Raw genomic sequence first — 21,088 nt, forward strand, 5'->3', positions numbered from 1 at the left:
CACATCATAAAAAACTGCTTGAAAAAATACCCTTTCTTCCATTTTGTGTTAATATTGTCAGTCCCTCTGGATGAAAGTGTGGGGGGGTGCAAGGTCGAAGGCGACAGCGAAACCGGATCCGTGTCTGTCCATAGTGGGCTGGTCTCTGCTAGAGGATCTGTGTCTGTCCATGGTGGGCTGGTCTCTGCTAGAGGATCCGTGTCTGTCCATGGTGGGCTGGTCTCTGCTGGAGGCCCCGCTGGAGTCTGACCTGAAGGAGTTTCCAGTGAACTGGGACGATTTCATTTCAACTATATAGCTGATGGTCTCCTTCACTTATGTAGGTCACATAAAGGCATCAGTATGAAACGGAGGCTGTTTCATTAGCAGTTAAAAGTTCCTCCCAGTAACTTTAAAGGAGCAGTGTGTGAGATTTAGTGCCATCTAGTGGTGAGTTGCAGATTACAACCAACTAAATACCCCTCAGCTCACCCCTCCCTCTCCAAGTGTAGAACGGCGGTGTCCTTCAGGTAGAGATAGGTATCTTTAGGATAGTATTACTGCTAGGAGCTACTCTTATCAATACTCAGTTCGTCTTCATGACTACATAATTAATTATAAAAACATATTTAAAAAAATTAATTCAGAGCTGGATGATAATATATTTTTACACTAGATATAACTAAATACTGTTTTTAGAGCAGCAACAGTCATATTTACAGCAGCAAAGTCACTTTTAAAGTCAATAATATCTTACTGGAAACAAATTAAAATAAATAACATTCCTGAGTGAAGTTTATAATTAATGAAGAACGTGAGTCAGTCCTCTTGTCCTCTTCCCTCCTTCCTCTGTCCTTCTGTCCTCTGTCCTTCCGTCCTCTGCTAATTCACTGCCTGCAGGTACCGCTAGAGAGAAGAGGAGCTGCTTTGTCTCAGGCAGCAGATACGTTTACAAGAACAAACTAAGATAAACAGTTAGACTACAGACACACAGATTTTGTTTAAAAAAAGAAGCTTTAGCTGAGCTAGTGTGCCGTAAACACAGCGGTGGTGTGAGACTGCGGACAGAGCAGCTTGAATTAGGTTTCTCTTTCGTTTACATGTTCATGCTTGTTAAACACATGTATTGACAAAGTTTTGACTTTTTACTCCAGAAAGTTTTATTGCACTAACGGTAACGAGTGGAGTTGTTGTCGTCTTCACTTCACAGTCTCCACAGCGGCCCGTCAGCTGACTGACATTGTGTGTGTGTGTGTGTGTGTGTGTGTGTGTGTGTGTGTAGTTGGAGGAGTTTAGCACCAACAGAGAGAGGACAGGAGATGAGCGCTGCAGGGTGACAATGTATTACACCAGCCATTCAAAATGACTGATAAAAGCACCAGTAACCCATTATCATTACTTTGAACTTTAATCATTTAGCACAGGGGCTTTACAGCACACACACTTATGTCAACCAATTGTGAGTCAAGCAGTCAATTTGCTAAAAAATGACAGCACAGAAATCATGTTTGATCCCACTTTATTAAGCAAAAAAAAACAAGAAAAGTTTCAGTCCTTTGCTAAGTCAAAGGCATCCACTCACATCCTACTACAAAATCCTTTCTGCGAGCAGCGAAGACCCTCAAGAATGTCATTTCCTTCATTTCCATTTAAAAAAAATACAGTCATGTTTAAATCTTCCCTCCGTGATTCCATTTGAAATACCGTACACAAAGCTAACACAGCCCCACACACACACACACATTTCATGTCACACTCGCATATCTGACATAATTACTGTTCATACTTGCTGCAAAGCCATTAAATCACACATCTACACAGATCTGACCGCTAGAACGAAGACGAGAAAAGCAAAGAGTGAAAGAACACGATGCTGCTTATCCACCTCCCTGAACCCACAGCGTAGACACAAACACTAAGTGTTACTTATTGAATATAGATCAATGACTGAGGCGGAGATGTGGATAAAAAGGGTACAAGAAGGATTTTGGCTAAGTTTAATAGACATTACAACTCAATATCAGGAAAATGTATTTCATACATTCACTGTAGAATAATTAGAAAAGTGTAGTGAAATCAAAACGCCTGATTTATTTAGTTTTATAAGATTAGTTTGAGTGATCAAATGACAGCTTTTGAAAAAAATAACGATGTGCATACTGAAGTCAGTGGCTTAGGAACTGTGACCTCTGTGTGACTGCGTCATGAAGAGGTCAGGAGGTTCATTGGTAAGGACTGAAAACACGAGGAACAGTGAGGTAGCTTCTGTACAAAGGGGCCGTTGAGCCAGTGTGTTTCTTCATAACAATAGTACAGCAGGTGTTTCCCAGCTGTTCAGAATGCTGATGAAGTAAAACACAACCCCCCCCTTGCTTCTCTAAAATGTATAACGAGTTTCTGTTAGTTTTCTGAAGCAGTAAACACTGACTGTAACTGAATGGCTCAGTGAGGCTACTAAAAGATATACCAGAGAACTGTTCAACCACAGACTGGGCTCATCTGGGACTATGGAGTCAAGACATGTAGGTCAGTGTGTAGAGTGTCACAGTAACGGGCTCATATGTCAGTTTGATGGCTCCACACAGCGGGCATTGAACACTGTGCAGTATGTGTATCTTTACACTAGAACAACATATTATCCCTTGCAGTGTTTTTTATGGTTAAAAGGGAGTAAGGGGAAAGTGTTGGAGAAAGGCACGTCCATCTTCTTCTGCAGGATAGAAAGTCATCATTCAGGAAGCGGTTTACTGTGATGACAGAAGCACAGAAGTCAATAGTAGTGTACACTGTCTGCAGCCATACAAACACCAATATATTTAATATATTCCAATATTAATATATTTCAAAAAAACAAAAAAACAATTCTACATCCCTAGAGTGTATTTGAACCGTAAGCATAGAAATGTGGATGTTAAGGGTAGGAATGCTATATTTTAAGAACAAGTACGTCATGTTCACAGCATGCTCTAACTAACATGGTAGAAATAAATCAAAGGCTCAGTACCTTATTTGGAACTACTGCATTTGCATCCTAAGAAGGCGTCGACTACCCTGAGTAGCAGAGTGTAAAAATCCATGTTAAAGAGATTTCTTTTTTTAAACCACTATATATAATTAATGAAGCATACTGATAATACAAATTTGTCTCTTAAACCCTTTCTCAAAACGCTGCTACACTGAAACCAAGATTAGGACATATGAGGAAAAATACTGATCAGCGTCCGTACATGGATCAACCAATCTGAGATCAGTCAAAAAACAAAGTTATCTGGTACCTCAGAAGCAGGGGCGTCGTCGTCTGGAGCTGGTATGATTCTACCAGTCATGGGCCCCACTCCAAGCACCTTGGGCGATTTATCAGCTCTAGGTGTTCCTTCCAGGACCACGACAATGTACTCTCTCTTTGGACCTTCTGCCAGGGTCTCAGCAGCTGCTTCCTCCACCACCACAGGGCTTTCTACTTCTGCAGCAGGGGTTGCCGCAACTTCTTCCTCAACTGTGGTGGTGACTGGTTCTTCAGCAAGAGCTGTGGTAACATCAGGTTCTACTAGCGCCAAGGCTTCCTCAACCACTGGTGCAGGGGCCTCTTCTGCTGGTGCAACCTCTACTGTGGCCTCTTCGACAACTGGTGCAACCTCTACTGGGGCCTCTTCGACAACTGGTGCAACCTCTACTGGGGCTGGGGCCTCTTCGACAACTGGTGCAACCTCTACTGGGGCCTCTTCGACAACTGGTGCAACCTCTACTGGGGCTGGGGCCTCTTCGACTACTGGTGCAACCTCTACTGGGGCCTCTTCGACAACTGGTGCAACCTCTACTGGGGCTGGGGCCTCTTCGACTACTGGTGCAACCTCTACTGGGGCTGGGGCCTCTTCGACTACTGGTGCAACCTCTACTGGGGCTGGGGCCTCTTCGACAACTGGTGCAACCTCTACTGGGGCTGGGGCCTCTTCGACTACTGGTGCAACCTCTACTGGGGCCTCTTCGACAACTGGTGTAACCTCTACTGGGGCTGGGGCCTCTTCGACAACCTGTGCAACCTCTACTGGTGCTTGGGCCTCTTCGACAACTGGTGCAACCTCTACTGGGGCAGGGGCCTCTTCGACCACTGGTGCAACCTCTACTGGGGCTGGGGCCTCTTCGACTACTGGTGCAACCTCTACTGGTGCTGGGGCTTCTTCAGCAGGTGCAGCCTCTACCGCTGCAGGGACCTCTTCTGTGGGTGCAGATTCTACTGGGGCAAGGGCCTCTTCTGCTGGTTTAGTAGCCTCCTCAACTGGTGCCACGGACTCATCGATGTCTTCAACAGCTGTTGCCACCTCTTCCTTTACTTCAGTGATCCTCGGTACGTCTAGAACAGAGGCAGCTGCCAGCGGCACTGAAACACAAAATCCAGCCATCCAAACATCACTGATGCTGAAGTAATATATTTTTTCCTACATTAAGGTAACTCAACTTGTAGTGTTTAACCAAATCCAGTGACAGCAAATCTATCTGGTGGATTGCGACAACGTGCAGGTGCAATGTCAACAGCAGTTGCAGTAGAAGAAGAAGGTGCAACAGAAAAGCAGCGTTAGTCGCTAAGGGTGTTGATGTAGTGCCATGAACCAATGAAGATCTTCCATATCAGAATATGAGTAGATGATAAATATCAACACGCACGTACGTAAGCGATTTCTTTCACTTTTCCTCAAAACATGCAGTGGTGCTGATACACAGTATCTGTGAAGAGACTGGGAATTTTTCACAATAGAAATGGAACATACTTTAGGTCATCACATATCAAACCATGCAGAAGGTAAGGGTTGTGTCTTGACAAATACAGGTCACAGTGCATCTCTGACACAGTGTAGCAAAGCAGTGAGAAGAAAATGCAATGCATATGAAAATGCATTTATTAAGTGAGCATTTCAATCAAGCTGAAATGCTCACTTAATAAATGAAAAGAGCGAGCTTACATCTGCAAGTTCCATGTAGACCGACATTCAATACGAGAGACTTTAAACTGGAATGGATAGCTAGAAAAGATCCTTACTTAAAAGCTCCAATACAAATTAGGATTAAAAGACCAATTCAGACAAATTAAAGACGGCAGTAAACCTTTCCGCTTTGATAAAGGTTTTATTGTGTGCCTTGATGAGTTACCCTAAAATGTTCACAGTGCTCATTAACCAGTTATAAGTCAAATAAAATAATGATCACATAAATCACTCGGTGACTAATGAGTTTCACATTACACTGATGATAAAAAGAGCACACTGCAGCAGTTACAGTTTGTACAGAGCCATCTCCTTTTAGCTGTCGGGTATACACAACTGCTCTTTTGACACGTGGCGAGGAAGTACAACAGTACAGAGATTTTCAATGAAATACAGTGTTTGGTCAAATCTCGTGAAATAGCATTAGGCCCCTCGTAACAAAAATATACCAATAATATAACAGTATTTGAGGGCTGTTCCTGCCGATTCTGTGTTCACAGTGATCACATTTATTTCACCCATAACTGCATAAGAGTCACATAAAGAACTCTTTGCCACTTTGGAAATGTTTCCCTGTGGTGCGCAGCTGTAGACCAAGCCTGCTGAGTAGAGGGCTCCGTTATAATCTCAACAAATATAGACATCGCACACGGTGATCTACGCTGTGCACCAAAATAAATCCTACGAGAAGAAACGCTTCATTTGCACAATGATCCCCGATCCCTACTCCAATAAATATGAGAGAAAATAATATACATCTTTAGGAGAACAACAGAGGATGATGAACAAGAGGTGAACCCAGGCACCCAAGGAGAAGCAACTACCCTCTAGGGGTTCTAGACAGTGAGCTACCAGTGTTACTGTTCTCAGTGGCTCTAAATTGAAAGTGGTTTAGAGATAGTCGAGGTTGTGTCTGGTAGTGTGTGTGTGTGTGTGTGTGTGTGTGTGTGTTTCCCTATAATGACTGTGTGGATCTTCAGGCCTCAGAGGCAGCTGCCTCCTCCTCCACCACCACCACCTCAGGTGAAGAAGTCGTACCGTTGCTGTCGGGCTCCTCTGCGGCGACTGGCTCTGCGGCAGCCTGGACCGCTTCGGCCATGTGAGCCACTTCTTCCGCAACTGTCTCCACTTCCTCCGCCACCTCGGCGACCTCCTCCGCCACCTCCGCCACCTCGGCGACCACCTCCGCCACCTCGGCGACCACCTCCGCCACCTTGGCGACCTCCTCCGCCACCTCGGCGACGACCTCGGCAGCTTCGGCAGCTTCGGCGACGGCCTCGGAAACCACCTCGGCTATGGTCTCTGCCTCGCCATCAGCGGCCGCCTCCTCTTCGCCAACTTCAGCCTCCTCAGCCTCTCCACCGACATCCTCAGCTGCCACTTCCTCCTCCTCCTCTCCAGCTGGAACACAAGAAGCAGAAGGAGCGCATTAGCCAGAGCACCACTACCACGCGCTTCTATCTACTACAGTGAGCAGCCAAAAGCGGCATTATACAAGATTATTATTATATTACCAGCAGCTGGGTTTCCATCCAAGGTGTGTTAAACTACACAACGGAGAGGGCGCACTCAAATGGAGCAGGGCTGTCACTCTATATTTAAAATTCAAACCACCCTTACAACAGTGGGATGAAACCGGTAACAATGTTACTGTGGAAAAACAGCTCACAGTTTTACGCCTCGTGTTGCAGTTTATCCATGTCCGTCCAAAATATCATCTCTTCAACATTGTGTGAAATTGTCATAATTAGCATAGCTAGCACAATAATTCTTGAGTTGTGGCCCAAAACGTGTTTTGTGATGTCACGGTGACCTTTGACCACCAAATTCTTATCAAGGTGAACCTTGTTGGACGTTTGTGCCAAATTGAAAGAAATGTTCACACACACACAAAAAAAAGGTGTTTCTGCGATATCGTGTTCATGAGAACGGCCCGGACGGACATACGGTTCAACGATGCAGAGCGAGGGTACGTGGCTTTCTTTGGAATGATTTTGAACAGTTGCGTGTTAGTTTCTCATTCATTCAAACTTGATGCTTTTCTTTTGAAGTGACAGCTCTGTCTGTGTGCTGAATATCTTTGTCAAAGATAACGGGGTTGTTAAAATGTCGGGTGCTTTCAGATAGTGAGCGTTGTTCTTTCATGTACACACAAAAAGCAGATGTGTCAAGCTCCTGAACTCGTACAGCTCTTAGCTGCTGCATTCAAGGTTTATGGGCGGGGCGGGGGGGTTACACGGGTCTTTTCAGTGCAAACTGGGACGCTTTGACTGTCAAGTCTGTGCGCTCGGAGATCAGGATCGGACCAGCCGGGGCCGTATGCCGAGGTGGCCTGTGTTGTGTCCACATGCTGTCCACACCTCAGTGGTCTCAGTGAGGTGTGGACAGCATGTGGACACAACACAGACAACTTATTAAATGTAGGTCTCCATCATCATCTCCTGTGGACAGCAATGGGAAGAGAGGACAACCAGGCTGGAGCACAGCCTGCTCTCTGAGTCCTGATGATGAAAATGATTTAAAATAAAAGCTTTTAAATAACAAAATAACAGGGGACTTTTACTGTGAAAAAAAAAGATAGAAAAATGAGCTTTGTTAGCAGCCATTCTTCAATAACTCAACTACTACTACAGGGAGGAAGAGAAGGCAGCAAAAGAAAATTACGGGGGACTTTTATTGTGAAGACTTTATAGGAAATGAAATCTACCGTTTTTATAGCTGCTCTTTTGATCGCAAAATATATCTGATGGCCGTCATTGAGGTCGTGTTAACTGTCAACACACACGTGGGGACACAGCGGAGCTCAGTTGTGGTGCGTCCGATCACAAGAGGTGCATTGCAAAGACAAGTGTAACCTCGTTAGACTAAGTGTTTATCAGCTGTGTCAAAAATAAGACGGACAGGCAGTTGGATGGAAACATAGCTGCTAGCAGGCTGATCCAGAAGCACTTCTTGGAGACAAGCCTCTTCTCAAACACACCACTGCCTCAGCGAATACTTCTTCAGGGGGAAAAACAACAAAGAGGCGACACATTCACGACATTAAACCGCATGCAAACTCAAAGACAGGGAGGGGCATGACATAGACAGGAGAGGGGAGGGGGAGGGGGAAGGAGAGGAGTGCGGGTCAAGGTGCAGGGTAGAAGGGGGTCAAGTTGAATCTTGGTTCTTACCATCCAATTAACAAACTATGTGCTATCTGGAGCTCCGACAGCGAGACCAGTGCAGACAGCCCAAGTAGGGTGAGCTTCTTTAATCTTTAAACGGAGAGATCCTCCACCATTTCATCCACATTGACCATCAGCAGAAACACACCAAGTTGTGGGAGACTGGCCCAGGAGTCCACTTTGACTCGATCAACACTTGAGCGTTGACTATTGGGGATTGACAATAGCCAGCTGGTCCGTTAGAATTTCATGATATGGGTTAAAATGCTCAAGACATGAGCGTACAACATGGAGGAGCTGCTAGTTCTGCATTTATCCCCACTGTCCTTTCTTTTCAAAGTGCAGGCATCTCCCGCTAAATGTAACAATACCAACTGTAGGTCACGGTTATGGCCATCAGTGAGCATCATTTCAGTGTTAATGTTTAGAAAAATACAATAACAACAGTATTTTCTCTACCTAGTGCAAGCCTGGAGGGGATCATGCATAAACATTTATTTTTTTTAGAATATATATAATATATTTTGGGGACATTTATGGCTGTATGGTTGCAGTGATTCACAATTTTTTGCAACGCCTGTTTTATAGGATCGTCGACTGCTGCGAGTCAGACAGCTGCTTCAGTTTGGAGTTTTATTTACACTTGGAATTCAGAATTGTTCCCGTCCACATTGGCATGCCGAAAGACGATGGCGGTTTGTATTCATTCAATTTAGACTTTACAGCAGTGGACGTCCAGACACACCTCTATACCGAGTCTACGTTTCTCGTATTTTTCCTCCTTTTAGAAAACTAGAAAAGCTCAATCCGGGATCATGATCAAAGGAAGCGAACTGCAACCATTTAATCCACTATCCACTTTGTGATGCTACTTTCATACTGAAAACACGACTGCTATAAAAAGGTTTCCCCAAGTCTCAATGAATAACGATTTATTGGAATGATTTTTTGAAGTGGCCCTTTGAGGCTGCAAATACAGTGGATGAATAGTCGCTCACCACAGATACATCTACAGAACATGTTCTCCAAACGTCCCGGATAAACCAATCCTCTCTGTTTCTCTCCTGCAAACCCACAGTGGTGTTGAGCAGTGATGAAGTCCATTGACTAAAGAAAAATCTATTCAGAATGTTTCAGACTCTTCTGTCGAGTCCATTTATCCTCTTCACAGTGTTGCACATTAACATTTATCAGCGAGAGAGGTAAAAGAAGAAAGCATGAAGGACGGTGCACGGAATCAATATCCTTCACAGACTTGTCCCGAGGTTCTAGGCTGAGTAGAGCACTCGTTCTTTCTTATCAGTACAGGAGGGGAAGTGAGGGAGGAGAGAGGGATTTGTGTTTCCCTTTTCAGATCCAAAGAATCCAGTTCTAGGACGGATCTCCATGCGGCCACAGAGGACCTTAGCTTTACCATTACACTGAAAAGAGCAAAGACACAAAGAATTAGAGAAACGGGAGGAAGGAATCTTGCTCTCTCTCAAAAGAGCCCAGTTCAGTTTACACAAGGTCATTGTCACACTACAAATCAACCACAGAAGCGGTGTGTAGTTAGCAAAAGAATAAAAATAAATGGGTATGAGCTGCTACCGAGATGCACTGGTGAGGTTGATGGCGAGCGCTCTAATGAGAACAAGCTTTAGTCATCAGCAAACTATGACAAAGGTCACCAGTTTGTCTCACTTGGAGCAGAGATATCTATTAAAGAAAGATTGTTTTTATCTGAAGCCTCTTGGAAACACAGAGAAGTATGAGGGAGACGATGAAGAGCGAGAAACGAGGGGTTGAGTGGTATCAAAGGAAGAGACGATGGAGACTCAGGCCCAATCCCAATGTCCCCCCTAAGGCCCTAAACCCAAAACCCTCAGGGACTAACTGATGTCACCTGGTAGATGAAATGGTGTGAATACGAATGGAACAACTTTGCTGCAACATATCACGTTACCATGACAATATCATGCTCTTTCCTCACAAAATGAGGTCATTTTAAGTCTATTCACTCATTTTTGTTAAAACAGCTTTAATGACAAAACCTTTAATCCTTAATGTTTCTGAGTAAATGTAACATTGCAGGCTGAACACCATGTGGCGTCCTCTCTGTTTAACATTTCGTACGTCTCCATGCTTCCACTGGTAACCCCATGGTTAACAACATATTGCTGTGAATTGTGGGTAATTCCCTTGAGCAAAGTCGGCATAAATGTGGACTGACGGAAAGTGTTGAAAATGTCTGAAAGAGTCCTAAAACACTTGATGGTGTGACAGTGGAACAGAACTAAACCCTCGAGGACCTCTAAGTCTGTGAGAGTGGAGGATTGGGATTGGGCCTAAGCCTTTTGGCCAGTAGGATACAAATTCAGGAGAGTTGAGACTGGGGTCACATGGGAGGACGGATTTGTCAAAATTGGATTGGCCGAGTATAGCCAAGCTCTATGCAGAACAGGATGTGTTAAAAATGAGTTGCAAATATGGGCCCCGACAAAGCTTAGCTCCTCAGGATACTCTGATACTAAATGATTTTATGTAAATGTCTTTATGTTCCCCTTTTTAACAAATCACAGAACCTCAGTTCAAACCCCTCCCCATTTTAAAAACCTGTTCCGCTAACCTGTCTTTGTTCTATCCTTTTCTTATATTCTGCATATTGAGTTTCTTCAGTAGAATCCATTATTTAACCCATATTGATTGATATCTTTACGTTATGAACATAACGTGCCTAACCCTGATGGGTTTATAAGAAACCAACATTACAGCTGCAGTGGACACATTCCATTAAGTTTCATTCAATGACAAAATCACAGGTTACTTCACCGCTCGGTCTTAAACTAAATATTCTGCCTTCTCTCTCTCAGACCTGGCGAATGAAATCTGCTACAAAAAAGGTTCCTTTCCTGAAGCGCAAGCTCAAGTTTTCCATAGTCATCCAGCCAAAAGAAATCTACATGAGAGGAAGTGATTTGACTAAAGAGTACATCCCTCATGTCCCCGTAGAGAGGACAGTCAAACAAAAAGTGCTCGTCATTCTCAAATTCACCTAGCTCACCCAACAAACCTCTATTTTGTGTGATCGTCTAGAGCCAAATATTAACCAAATGTGTGTCACTTCACTGACGAAAGACAAATAAGTCAACCATGAATATCAGCTTCAGCTCTTTAGTCTGCAGCTCGGTCGGCATTGACGGCGATGGAATGACTACCGTCACAATCATTTCCGTTTTAGGTGTGGCCATTTTAACGTGTACGTCATTTTACTAATTACATTCCCGCCGTCGGCGGGCTAATCTTGGAACCATGAGTGTTAAAACAAATACACAGTGATTAGTGCAATCATGAACTTTTCATTGCATCCAACGTTGGAGTCAGGATGGTAAAAGTAGCCCAGAGAAGAGACGCCCAATCCAGCCCATAACCCAACTCAAGACAGCGTTTTAGTGAGCATTCAGAAAGTGTTCGGGCAGTGTTAATGAATGGAATGCTGAAGGTCTGTGACGACACGACTTACCCTCTTCTTCATCCCGGCCTGCAAGCAAACAGAAACACCATTCATGTCATAGAATCAAGCCACAGCGACGGTAGCTGAGCAGTGAGGAAACGCAGAGTTTCAGCAAAGGTTGTGAACGTTTCTCTTTCTGTGCAGTCAGACAGTCAGTTCACATTCTGTCACAGCTTAAGAACAGTGAGTATTGATATGCATTTCAATCAATTAGTTTCTGTATAAACACGCTAGTTATGCCATTTGTTTTCTTAGGTGTGCTTTTTTAAATGGATATTCAATTTCCAACATTATTGTTATTTATCACACAGGATTTGTCCTTTGGGGAGAAACGAATGCATTAAGTTAACTTCGGTAAGTTACATTTCTTTGCGTACAAATTGAATATTTGGTTTGAAGGTGGACAAAAGATTCCTCAAAAGCAAAAAATGCAGTTCTACAACCCCTAAAGCTGTAGTTCTGTGGAACCAACTACATGTGTCATTGCTTGGAGGTGATCCTTTCTGACTGCATGTGATGGATAGACTTGGCATAAGCAAAGTCTTTCACATAGTGGATTTATCTTCTACGCATTAGTGTCTGCGCAGTGATTGTGCTGCTGCTGATGGGATTTGGGAGCACACTGTCAATTGGTATATTTGATCCATTCATACTTGTCAAAAATCAAGTGAACTTATCTCCTCCTCATTAGGATGGAGGAGATAAGTGGACATAGCCAGACTATCAGGGATCACAAACACTGATATGATATTCAAACAAAATACACACAGTCGTGTGTACTGGACCAGAGGATGTTTGTATTGAGAGGAAATTAGTTAGTTTGTGTTGGAGGGGGGGGGGGTCTCTGCTGTGTTTCCTTACTGCACTCTGCTGTGCTACAACGCTAACCATTAGAGCCGCCCACTTTTAAGCTTCACGCCGGCTCTTTGGAAAGCTACAGGTGACGGGACAGAGACCATGTCCATATTCTACGGTCTACAGTGTCGAGGCAACCTCGATCTTAAAGCGTGCAACTTTAAGTCAACGGCGTTGAAACAATGGTCCGGCTGGACTAGTTCCAGTAACCGCTTGATGATTGACATCAAACCATCTCGCTGGCAATGCACTGGTGAAGGATGTGGAGATCCAAAATGGATCTGGAAATCTCCCATCTTCTCAAATACCAGAAAGTACGCAGAGTGAAAACCCCCCCTGAACACTAATGCTGTGAGCGACTCCATGACGGGACAAAATGAAACTATAAAACAACATCATGTTGTCATCTTTTGAGTATGTGGTAAAATAATACTGATTCAAATGGATTTATGTTTCAATTAAAGACAATGTGGTGTGTTTAAATTGAGTAAATGCTTTAATTTCCATCTGCCGTTGTTAGCCCTCATTTCAGCACCAGTAGCTGTCCACAGGAAGACCCATGATGCCTCACACGTGGCACGGTGTTTTCTCCACATGGCGGGAGGGGGGGGGGGGGGGTTGATTATTAGACGGTTAAGTCATGTCATTGTTGTTTCCTTTGGCAGTAGATTCACCTTGTTATTGTGTGTGTGTGTAGTAGTTTTATTATTCTTGAGTTTTTTTAAATCAACCTACTTATCCTACGATGTCTAAATTATTATGGTGTGGAGCCAGATGTGGCCAATAGTTTGTCATTATTTACCATGATTTACCATTAGTTATTGCCATTATATACCATTATCTGAAAACAGCAGGTTTGCATAGAATCGAAGATGGCTACCATAATACGAAGTAACTGCAGATACAGATAATTATCTCCTTTCCTCTATTACAGCTATCAAAGCTGGTAATAAGCCGCTCATATAGAGTTTACTTAAATGCATATTGAGAAATGTTTAGTCATAAATGAACAGACTTAGTTCACAACGTGTGAAGCTTAGTAATGGCCCAGGGACACGCATGGAGCTGTCTTGCCTTAATAGTAGTTCTATAGAATATTGAATTTCTGCAGAAACACTTTGTCTGATTAACGTTCACAACATTTGGTCGAACATGAGATGAACAGCAGAAGATGTGAAATTTCCCAACAAAAAAAAAAAAACTGGTGTCACCTACTGACTTATTTTTCTGTCCCAGTTCAGAGCTATTAAGTTTGAAATCTTAATAAATGTTCATAATTAGCATACATTAGCATAGCATACATTAAAAAGGGAGATTCTTACTACTGAAATTGATTATTATTGAAATTATTATGACCGCAAAAGCACACAGTGAACGTCTTTCCCTTCACAATCTGTGACAAACAGTCTTTGGCGGGGTCAGCCACTGACTTGCAGAGAGAACTTTAACTAGATAAGAACCAGGGAAGTTACTCAACATTGATTTAACACAGCCGATATGATTTCCCGCTGGCAACTTTTGTAATTTTAACAAATAAAAGTAGCTACCACTACTGGCTGAAATAAATAATTTTTGAAAAAGCTTGCTACTACAATCTTTTGAACTTTGCTATTTTATAAGAACAAGGAGAAAATATAGCCACAAGTAGGGCGGCACAATTAATCGAATTTTAATCGCGATCATGATTTTGGCTGCCACAATTAAATGAGCATGATCGATTTTGACGTTTAAAATGCTCTGCTACATATCAAATCAAGCGCTTCCTCAACTAACAGTCAGCCAACCACCAGGGGGCGAACGAGGTGGGAGGAGTCATGCGCGCACCCTGCAGCAGCAGCCTCAAAACAAGTTCTATCTGCAGTCGACTCCGGTATTAGTAGAAGAGTAGAGAGACAACAGAACAGAGATCAGACGGTCACGGGTGTCGTGTGAAAGGTAAATCAAATGTCAGGAGCAGAAGGCAAGGAGCTAGTCCCTAGCTATTTTGAGTTAGCCCTTTATTTTGGGTAAAAATTGTGTTTATATTTTGCTTCAGGTGAATAAGAACTGTATACGTTTTATTTTGATGCAAAGACGTGTACATTAGCTGGAATGTAGCACAACATGGAAGTGAAGGCAGTGCTCTGTTGATTTAATTTTGGGTAAAAAGTGATGATACTATTTTATTTATATTTTCCTTCTATGAGATGCACTGTGATAAGGACCAGTCTGATGCAAAGATGTGTACATTAGCCAGAATGTAGCACAACAATGGAAGTGGAAGCAGTGTTCTTGTTCATTTAAACGTGAAAGTGCAATAAAAAGATGTTGTCCCTAAAATTAATGAATAATCGTGATAAATAATCGTGATCTCAATATTGATCAAATTAATCATGATTATGATTTTGGCCATAATCGTGTAGCCCTAGCCACAAGCAGCACTTTCGGGTTCGAACCCTTTTTTTTCTCCACACAGAAGGAAGCAGCTCATCTGAGTTTGGGGCTTTACAAAGATGAGCAAAAATCTCCTCTGTTGGTTTTAATTCTGTCTAATTCACTCTTCAGTGACTAGGACCATGGTAAATGTTAAATGGACTTGTATAACTTCTTTCTACATTCACCTACCAATAGCCGGAAATCAAACCGCTGATCTTGCAACTGCAGGACGCCCAGCTCTACCTCTGAGCCAGTCGCCCAATGAAATTGAATTCATCTTTCCAAAAATTAAAAATGGTGGAAAATTCAATTGGGCAGAGTTTTATGGACCAAGAGGCTTTTTTGGTCCATATGTGTCAAATGTGTGTCAAATTTCAAGTCATTCAGACTTACGGTGGGAGCTTTAAATCGATATCATTTGCCAACCTGGAAAAAGTTTGAAAATAAAACCAGCTATCAGGAGGTCAAACCCTAATATGGATTGTACTTGCACAATAAGCATACGTGAGCAACGTTTTATCATTATTAGTGTGACACATTACAATTAGCGAGCTAGTGGAGGGGATCTGGTCTTGAATCAACACTAGTGTAGTCTGGCAGAGTGGCAGGTGAGGAATACTTACTCTTAGGGGGCCATGGTTTAGGTACCCACTCGCTCTTGGGTCTGGCATTGAGTTCTGCAATGCGGTCGTCGAACCTGGCGCCGTCTGTGCTCACAGTGCTGTATGCCTGTGGGAGGAGGAAAGAAGTTCCAGTTCGTAAAATGAAAGGATTTAAACTGCAGATACTTTGTGTCATTTTACAAGATTGGCTCATTTGTTGCACTTGAGTGCTTAAACCTTTTGTTGAGGACACAATGCCAATGTTTTTAAGTGCAGGTTAGTATCGTCGTAGTATCATGATGATCAAATGATGAAAAACAATACAACTTACGTATGCAACAGAGGCAACCAAGGCTCCACCACACAGCAGGGTGTAGACTATATTTTCTCCAGACCCACCAGGAACGGATGACATCGGTCGCCGTTGTACAACTGGAAAGGATTAAAAAGGTCACATGTTAAGCGCTGAATGAACCGCATGACAGGAGCCAGTCAATGCCACTTTCATTAATTAACATTGAATGGAAACGTTGGGTGAAGCTCGACAAGGAGAAATTCAACAACAACCGTAATGTTGGCAGAGGCAACAGCAAGCGCTGCGTTACGTCATGCAAACAAACCACGGAACCGACCAGTGCATTCACTGTTCACATCGGCTGCTTTGCCTCCATGTGTCCTCACTGTCGATGACACTTGACCCCATGGCAGCTTTCAAAAGATCCCACAGGTCTGGATAACAACAATGTGCTGCAGAAGCCAGAAGCTTCAGCTCTCAGTGTAGAAGGAGATATGGTGAGAAAGCACCCAAAGGCTCACGATGCCTCACGCTCTGATTGGATTTAGCAGAAATAGGCTCGTCAGGGCTTATTTGATACTTGCACGGTGATGCATACACCCTCGGGTACGCAGTTTGGTTTGAGCCTGTCGCGCTATCCGTTTTAATATTTAACAATACAGCAAAAAGAAAAGTAGACGAGCAAACTTTGTAAAACTATTGAAAAAATAACTTGACTGGAGTCCACACCTTTTACCAATTACTTAAACAAAGTCAGTTTTTAACATTTCATGATCAAAATGTCAGGATTCCTGTCTGAACCATTGTGTGTTAACCTCTGTTTTCCCCCAATATCCTCTCCTCATGTGTCGGTCATTCCCCTGTTTGTTATTGTACGTCATGTGCTCGGGGTTTGTTTTCTTGGACCTGCCTCCAGACAATTTCCATGGCCACACCCCTGATTGGCACCCAGCTGCGGACAATCTGGATCGTTACCAGCTGATCCTGATTCCACTGATCACCGCCTGGCTGCTTATCAACCCTGGCCCTGCAGGCCTGGGTTGTCAGTCCGTTTCGTCTTCTGCCTCGGTAGTCTTACCTCTGTTCCGTGATTTATCTGTTGATGTTTCCCTGGACTAATTTCCTTCCTCTCCACTACGTTGTAGAATATTCGCTGTTCTGCCTGGCCTCCGGTGTCGAACCACGGGACCTCACACCGTCGATCTGCCTGCCTCCGGTGTCGAACCACGGGATCTCACACCGTCGATCTGCCTGCCTCCGGTGTCGAACCACGGGACCTCACACCGTCGATCTGCCTGCCCTCCGGTGTCGTGCCACGGGACACACATCGTCGATTTGGCTACCTGTGTCGGACCACGGGCTCCACACAGCCTCCTTTAAATACTGGTGAAATAAAATCTGTTTTGCCAGACTCTGTCTCCTGTGGTCTTGCTATTGGGTCCTCATCTTGACCTCCCGTGACACAAAATTGTATAAATCAATAAACTCTGCACCTAAACAGCACCCAAATGAATTCCTTTCATAAAATAGATCCAGGTAACAGGACAAACGAGTGCCTTGCAGTTGCTTCAACTGACTCAAAACATAGTCAGAGTTGATTGATAATGTTTTTCCTCATGTTGAGTTTTTAATGTGAAGACGTCGGCCATATTATCTGCTGTTTACATTCCTTATGATGCTAATTCAAAAGTTGCACTCCAGGAATGCACTGCTGTTTTAGTTTTGCATAATGACAATGAATGGTCCTTGAATCCTTAAACAGATAGCAGAAGTGGCGATTTTGGTATGAACATTTTGGGTGGGGCATATATATAAATATGCATTTGAAAAGGCCAGGGTGTACCGAGCCGGCAGACTCGTCACGTCCACGCAAGGCAATGTCGCACGAAAGCTTTATACAGGTTAGAATTCTGCCAAGAGCTTAACCGTTTATTCAGTCTGACGGTTGTCTGTACACACCGTCAAGCTGAGAGGCAACGTTCCAATTTTTGCTCACGGTGTAAAGTGCTAAATCGTACTGTAGTTAAATAATCCACACAAGTCATCACGACTATTGTAACGTTAATGTAAGTACAATATCACGTGTACACCCTTGCACCCCTTAAAACCAACCAATGGGATGCTTTTAGGGACCCTGGCCACCAGGCCCCACTCATGATCAGTGCAGTAGGGCCGGGTCTACCCGACCAAGCAGCATCAGGCACAAAGACACACAAGTTAAGGTGTGTTCACACCAAACGCGATGAACGCGCTGAACACGGCGAGATTACATACAAAGTCTATGTACAGACGCGATGAACGCGATGGCGCGTTTGTTGCGTCAAAACGCCGAAATGCCCCAAACGCAGAAGTTGAAATATTTGAACTTCTGCGAAAAAATCGCGTGACGCACCAGCGCGATAGCTTATCAGCGTTGAGTTGCTCCCCATGTCATCAGTGAAGTCCTGCTGTTGTGGAATCAGGAAATAAATACTGTAGCCGCCTATGATCACCCAGAGCTCTACGATCCCTCATATCAGTAGAGACCGGACCAAACTATGTGTAGACATGTGTGTGTGTAAACCATATGGTACAAACAATGAAATAGACGCTGCCGTATTTACGTCTATAAGACGTTATTGTGAGTGTTGATGGAGCTGCTATAATGTTAGCATAGCCTAGCACCGATCGATCCGAGCTCCATTGAGAAAACAAGTACAAATCGGCATCATTACGTAGTTATTTCGGAGTCCCTTTTTGTCGGTTTATTGCCGTTAAATCACAGTCAAGTCAGTTTATTTTGTGTTCATACAGCTGTAGTAAACAGCCGACGTGTGGCTCGCTAGACACAGTGAGCTCGATGAAATCCACGGAGCTCCTCTGGACTATGTTATGAACCAGACATGACGGCGTTTAGTTCCCCGTGATATCTGGGACTTCCACAACACGTACTGAGCAGAAATAGAGGTTATTTTTCTACGGTTGATGGCGGACAGTTGAACGGCTTTCAGGCCGATAAGCCGCGGCCCCTCTCCGGCGCGTCCAGCGTGATGCACGCGAATGAACACAAATAGTCCCCGGCGATACCGGCGGCGCGAATGACGCGAATCGCGTTTGGTGTGAACACACCTTTACACACACAACACAGCAATATGTTTCGAGAGAAGAGATTTCATTCAGATTATGATGTCAAATTGCAAACACTTTGTGAAGTAGACAAAGCTTTGCCATTATTGTGTCTAAAATAGAGAAAAGCCTATAACTTCCTGTACAACAGCGCCCTCTGGTGGGGGCCGTGCCCCGCAGACCCTTAATGCAAAAACGCAGATAGATAGCGGTCGTTCGCTGCTGTATTAATGCTCCGAGTAGTGATTAAAGAACATTTAATGTACTCTATGAGGCGGACGCTGTCATCAATAACCCTGGATTACATGAAAGGAATCAATGTCATTAACTAGTTGTAGTAGATAGTTTGGCTGTATGGAAGTGGGTTTGTGTGTCTGTGTAGTACTTCCATAGCCAGTGTACGGGGACTTGTCATGTCCAGTGTTGAGGGGGTTAAACTCTTCCTGTTCTCAGGAACTAATCCGGTCTCCAAGGCTCTGACAAGACACCCAGTTATTTATACCGGCTAATCGGCTAAAGTCTAAGCAAGGTTGGAGTTGGGGGGGGTGGCCCATGGAGGGGATGCAGGTCAAGATGTCGAGAGGATTAGACCATGATACTATCCTCTTGTTAAGTGGTAAAGTGTCTTGCTTAAGGACACATCAACATGAACTAGTGGGTATCGAACTACCGAAGGACACCCCCTTCAGCTGGTTCTATCATTAGGCCGACATCTTCACTCACTCTACCTTAATGTAGTTTCCAATGTTTCCCTGTGTCACCCGTGGTTACATAAGGTCATTATCAGCGATGGAGGGAGAAGCTGCTGACACTGACACTGGCGTCAGAGAGCTTACGTCAGCCGCACTCTTTACATTAGACCGCAGTCACACGAGCGCATCACGTGACCGACAGCGGCCACCATGTTTCCACGCCACCCGCAGCCAGTGAAGGTCACATACGAACGTATACATGCCTCACGTTCGCTTTTCAAACGGCATGAACTTCCCAGAGAAGAGAGAGAGAGGGCGCGTGCCCGCGTTCATTCGGACGCGTGTGCACGGTGAGGCCAGTTTTACACCGGTATTACGCGTCACATGTCATTAAATAAAAAAGGGGTAACGGACACATGCCGAGAAGCGACACGAAGAGCGCTGCGGCTTTGACCTGAAGTCTGCTGCTCTGTTTAACACTCTGGCCGTGGATAGAAGGGAGGTAACTGTCATTAGGAAATACTCCAACCGGGGCTCACAGTATATCCGTGAGACGCACACTATAAATAAGAACAATTAAAGTACACCACAAACGTGTTACAGCACAGCTTCAGCTCCCCCCAAACAAAAAAAGCTCGAGTTGACCTTCACATCCTATGGGCAGCCATTGCCATTCTCCAGCTTGGTGGGGGAATGCATCTATGCAGAAACATTCGCACGAGGACAACGTGTACTATTCCACACACTTCAGCCAGGAGGCGACGGATGACGCGAGAAAACGTTACATTTAAAAGCGCAAGTCTTGCGTTAAAGATAACTGTTAATAATACCAGAAATTCAGATTTTGTGTTTTGCCAATTGTCCCAGTGATGAACACTCACCATCCCGGGGCAACCCGTAGGCTGCTCTCCGCGCCAGAGGCCCACACCTCTGCCAGGCCGCTCTGCAGGAAAACATCGCTGCTCTCCGGACTACGGTGGGGGGGTGGGAGAAATGCTGCAGTTTCAGCAAGTGCTGGATGAATGACTGGCTGGTTTGGTTCTGGTCTGGTCAGAAAAACGTGTGTGAGGAGGAGGCGGAGGGCACACTTGCTTTCTGTTGCGCAATGTGGTTGTGCGGCGCTGTTGTATGAAGGGTGCTTAATGCCACAGAAAGAGGACGGTGAGGTGTATGAGGAGTCATTCGGACCCCCGAAAGAGAAGGACGTTAAACATATGAAAGTGGCTAAAGAGATGACGGACCATCTCTGATGTTACATTGTAAACAACCAATCCATGTTTAAATTGACAGGAGAGCTAGTAACGTTATCAGCACCGCTAATGAACAAAGGTTCCGATCAGTTACATTATGATGCATTCAAGCTCTGTTCAGTGAAAATTATTATTGTCCAAAGGTAAATTACAATTTTATTAATATGTAACCTCGTAAAATGTAGTGTTGGTGAGAAACTTGAATACACATAGATGTTTGAAGATGTTTTCACAATAACATCGATAGATATTAGAG

At 44.1% G+C, this 21,088-nt stretch overlaps 1 protein-coding gene across 2 annotated transcripts; it reads right to left on the reverse strand.

Annotated features, from left to right (window-relative positions):
• Nucleotides 1–1,487: 1,487 nt before the first annotated feature.
• mgarpa (mitochondria localized glutamic acid rich protein a) lies at nucleotides 1,488–20,677 on the reverse strand. Of its 2 annotated transcripts, XM_079167045.1 has the most exons (8): nucleotides 20,464–20,677; nucleotides 15,822–15,922; nucleotides 15,512–15,617; nucleotides 11,628–11,645; nucleotides 5,997–6,359; nucleotides 3,255–4,357; nucleotides 2,984–3,030; nucleotides 1,488–2,726 (listed from the first exon to the last, which is right to left on the reverse strand). In XM_079167045.1, the coding sequence occupies exons 1-7, from the start codon at nucleotides 20,537–20,539 to the stop codon at nucleotides 2,995–2,997; spliced, it is 1,803 nt and encodes a 600-aa protein (XP_079023171.1). In that variant the 5' UTR covers nucleotides 20,540–20,677; the 3' UTR covers nucleotides 1,488–2,726; nucleotides 2,984–2,994. The 2 variants fall into 2 exon arrangements, with proteins under 2 accessions (XP_079023171.1, XP_079023172.1); XM_079167046.1 differs by lacking the exon at nucleotides 2,984–3,030.
• Between the last annotated feature and the right edge of the window lie 411 nt (nucleotides 20,678–21,088).

This window comes from Pholis gunnellus (assembly GCF_910591455.1).
Source record: "Pholis gunnellus genome assembly, chromosome: 10".
NCBI lineage: Eukaryota > Metazoa > Chordata > Actinopteri > Perciformes > Pholidae > Pholis > Pholis gunnellus.

Coding starts and splice junctions, on each gene's coding strand:
- mgarpa (XM_079167045.1), bottom strand. CDS start 20,539: ATGTTTTCCTGCAGAGCGGCCTGGCAGAGGTGTGGGCCTCTGGCGCGG. Junction 15,618..15,821: donor TGGTTGCCTCTGTTGCATAC/GTAAGTTGTATT, acceptor CTCCTCCCACAG/GCATACAGCACTGTGAGCAC. Junction 3,031..3,254: donor ACGACGCCCCTGCTTCTGAG/GTACCAGATAAC, acceptor TCTGCTACTCAG/GGTAGTCGACGCCTTCTTAG.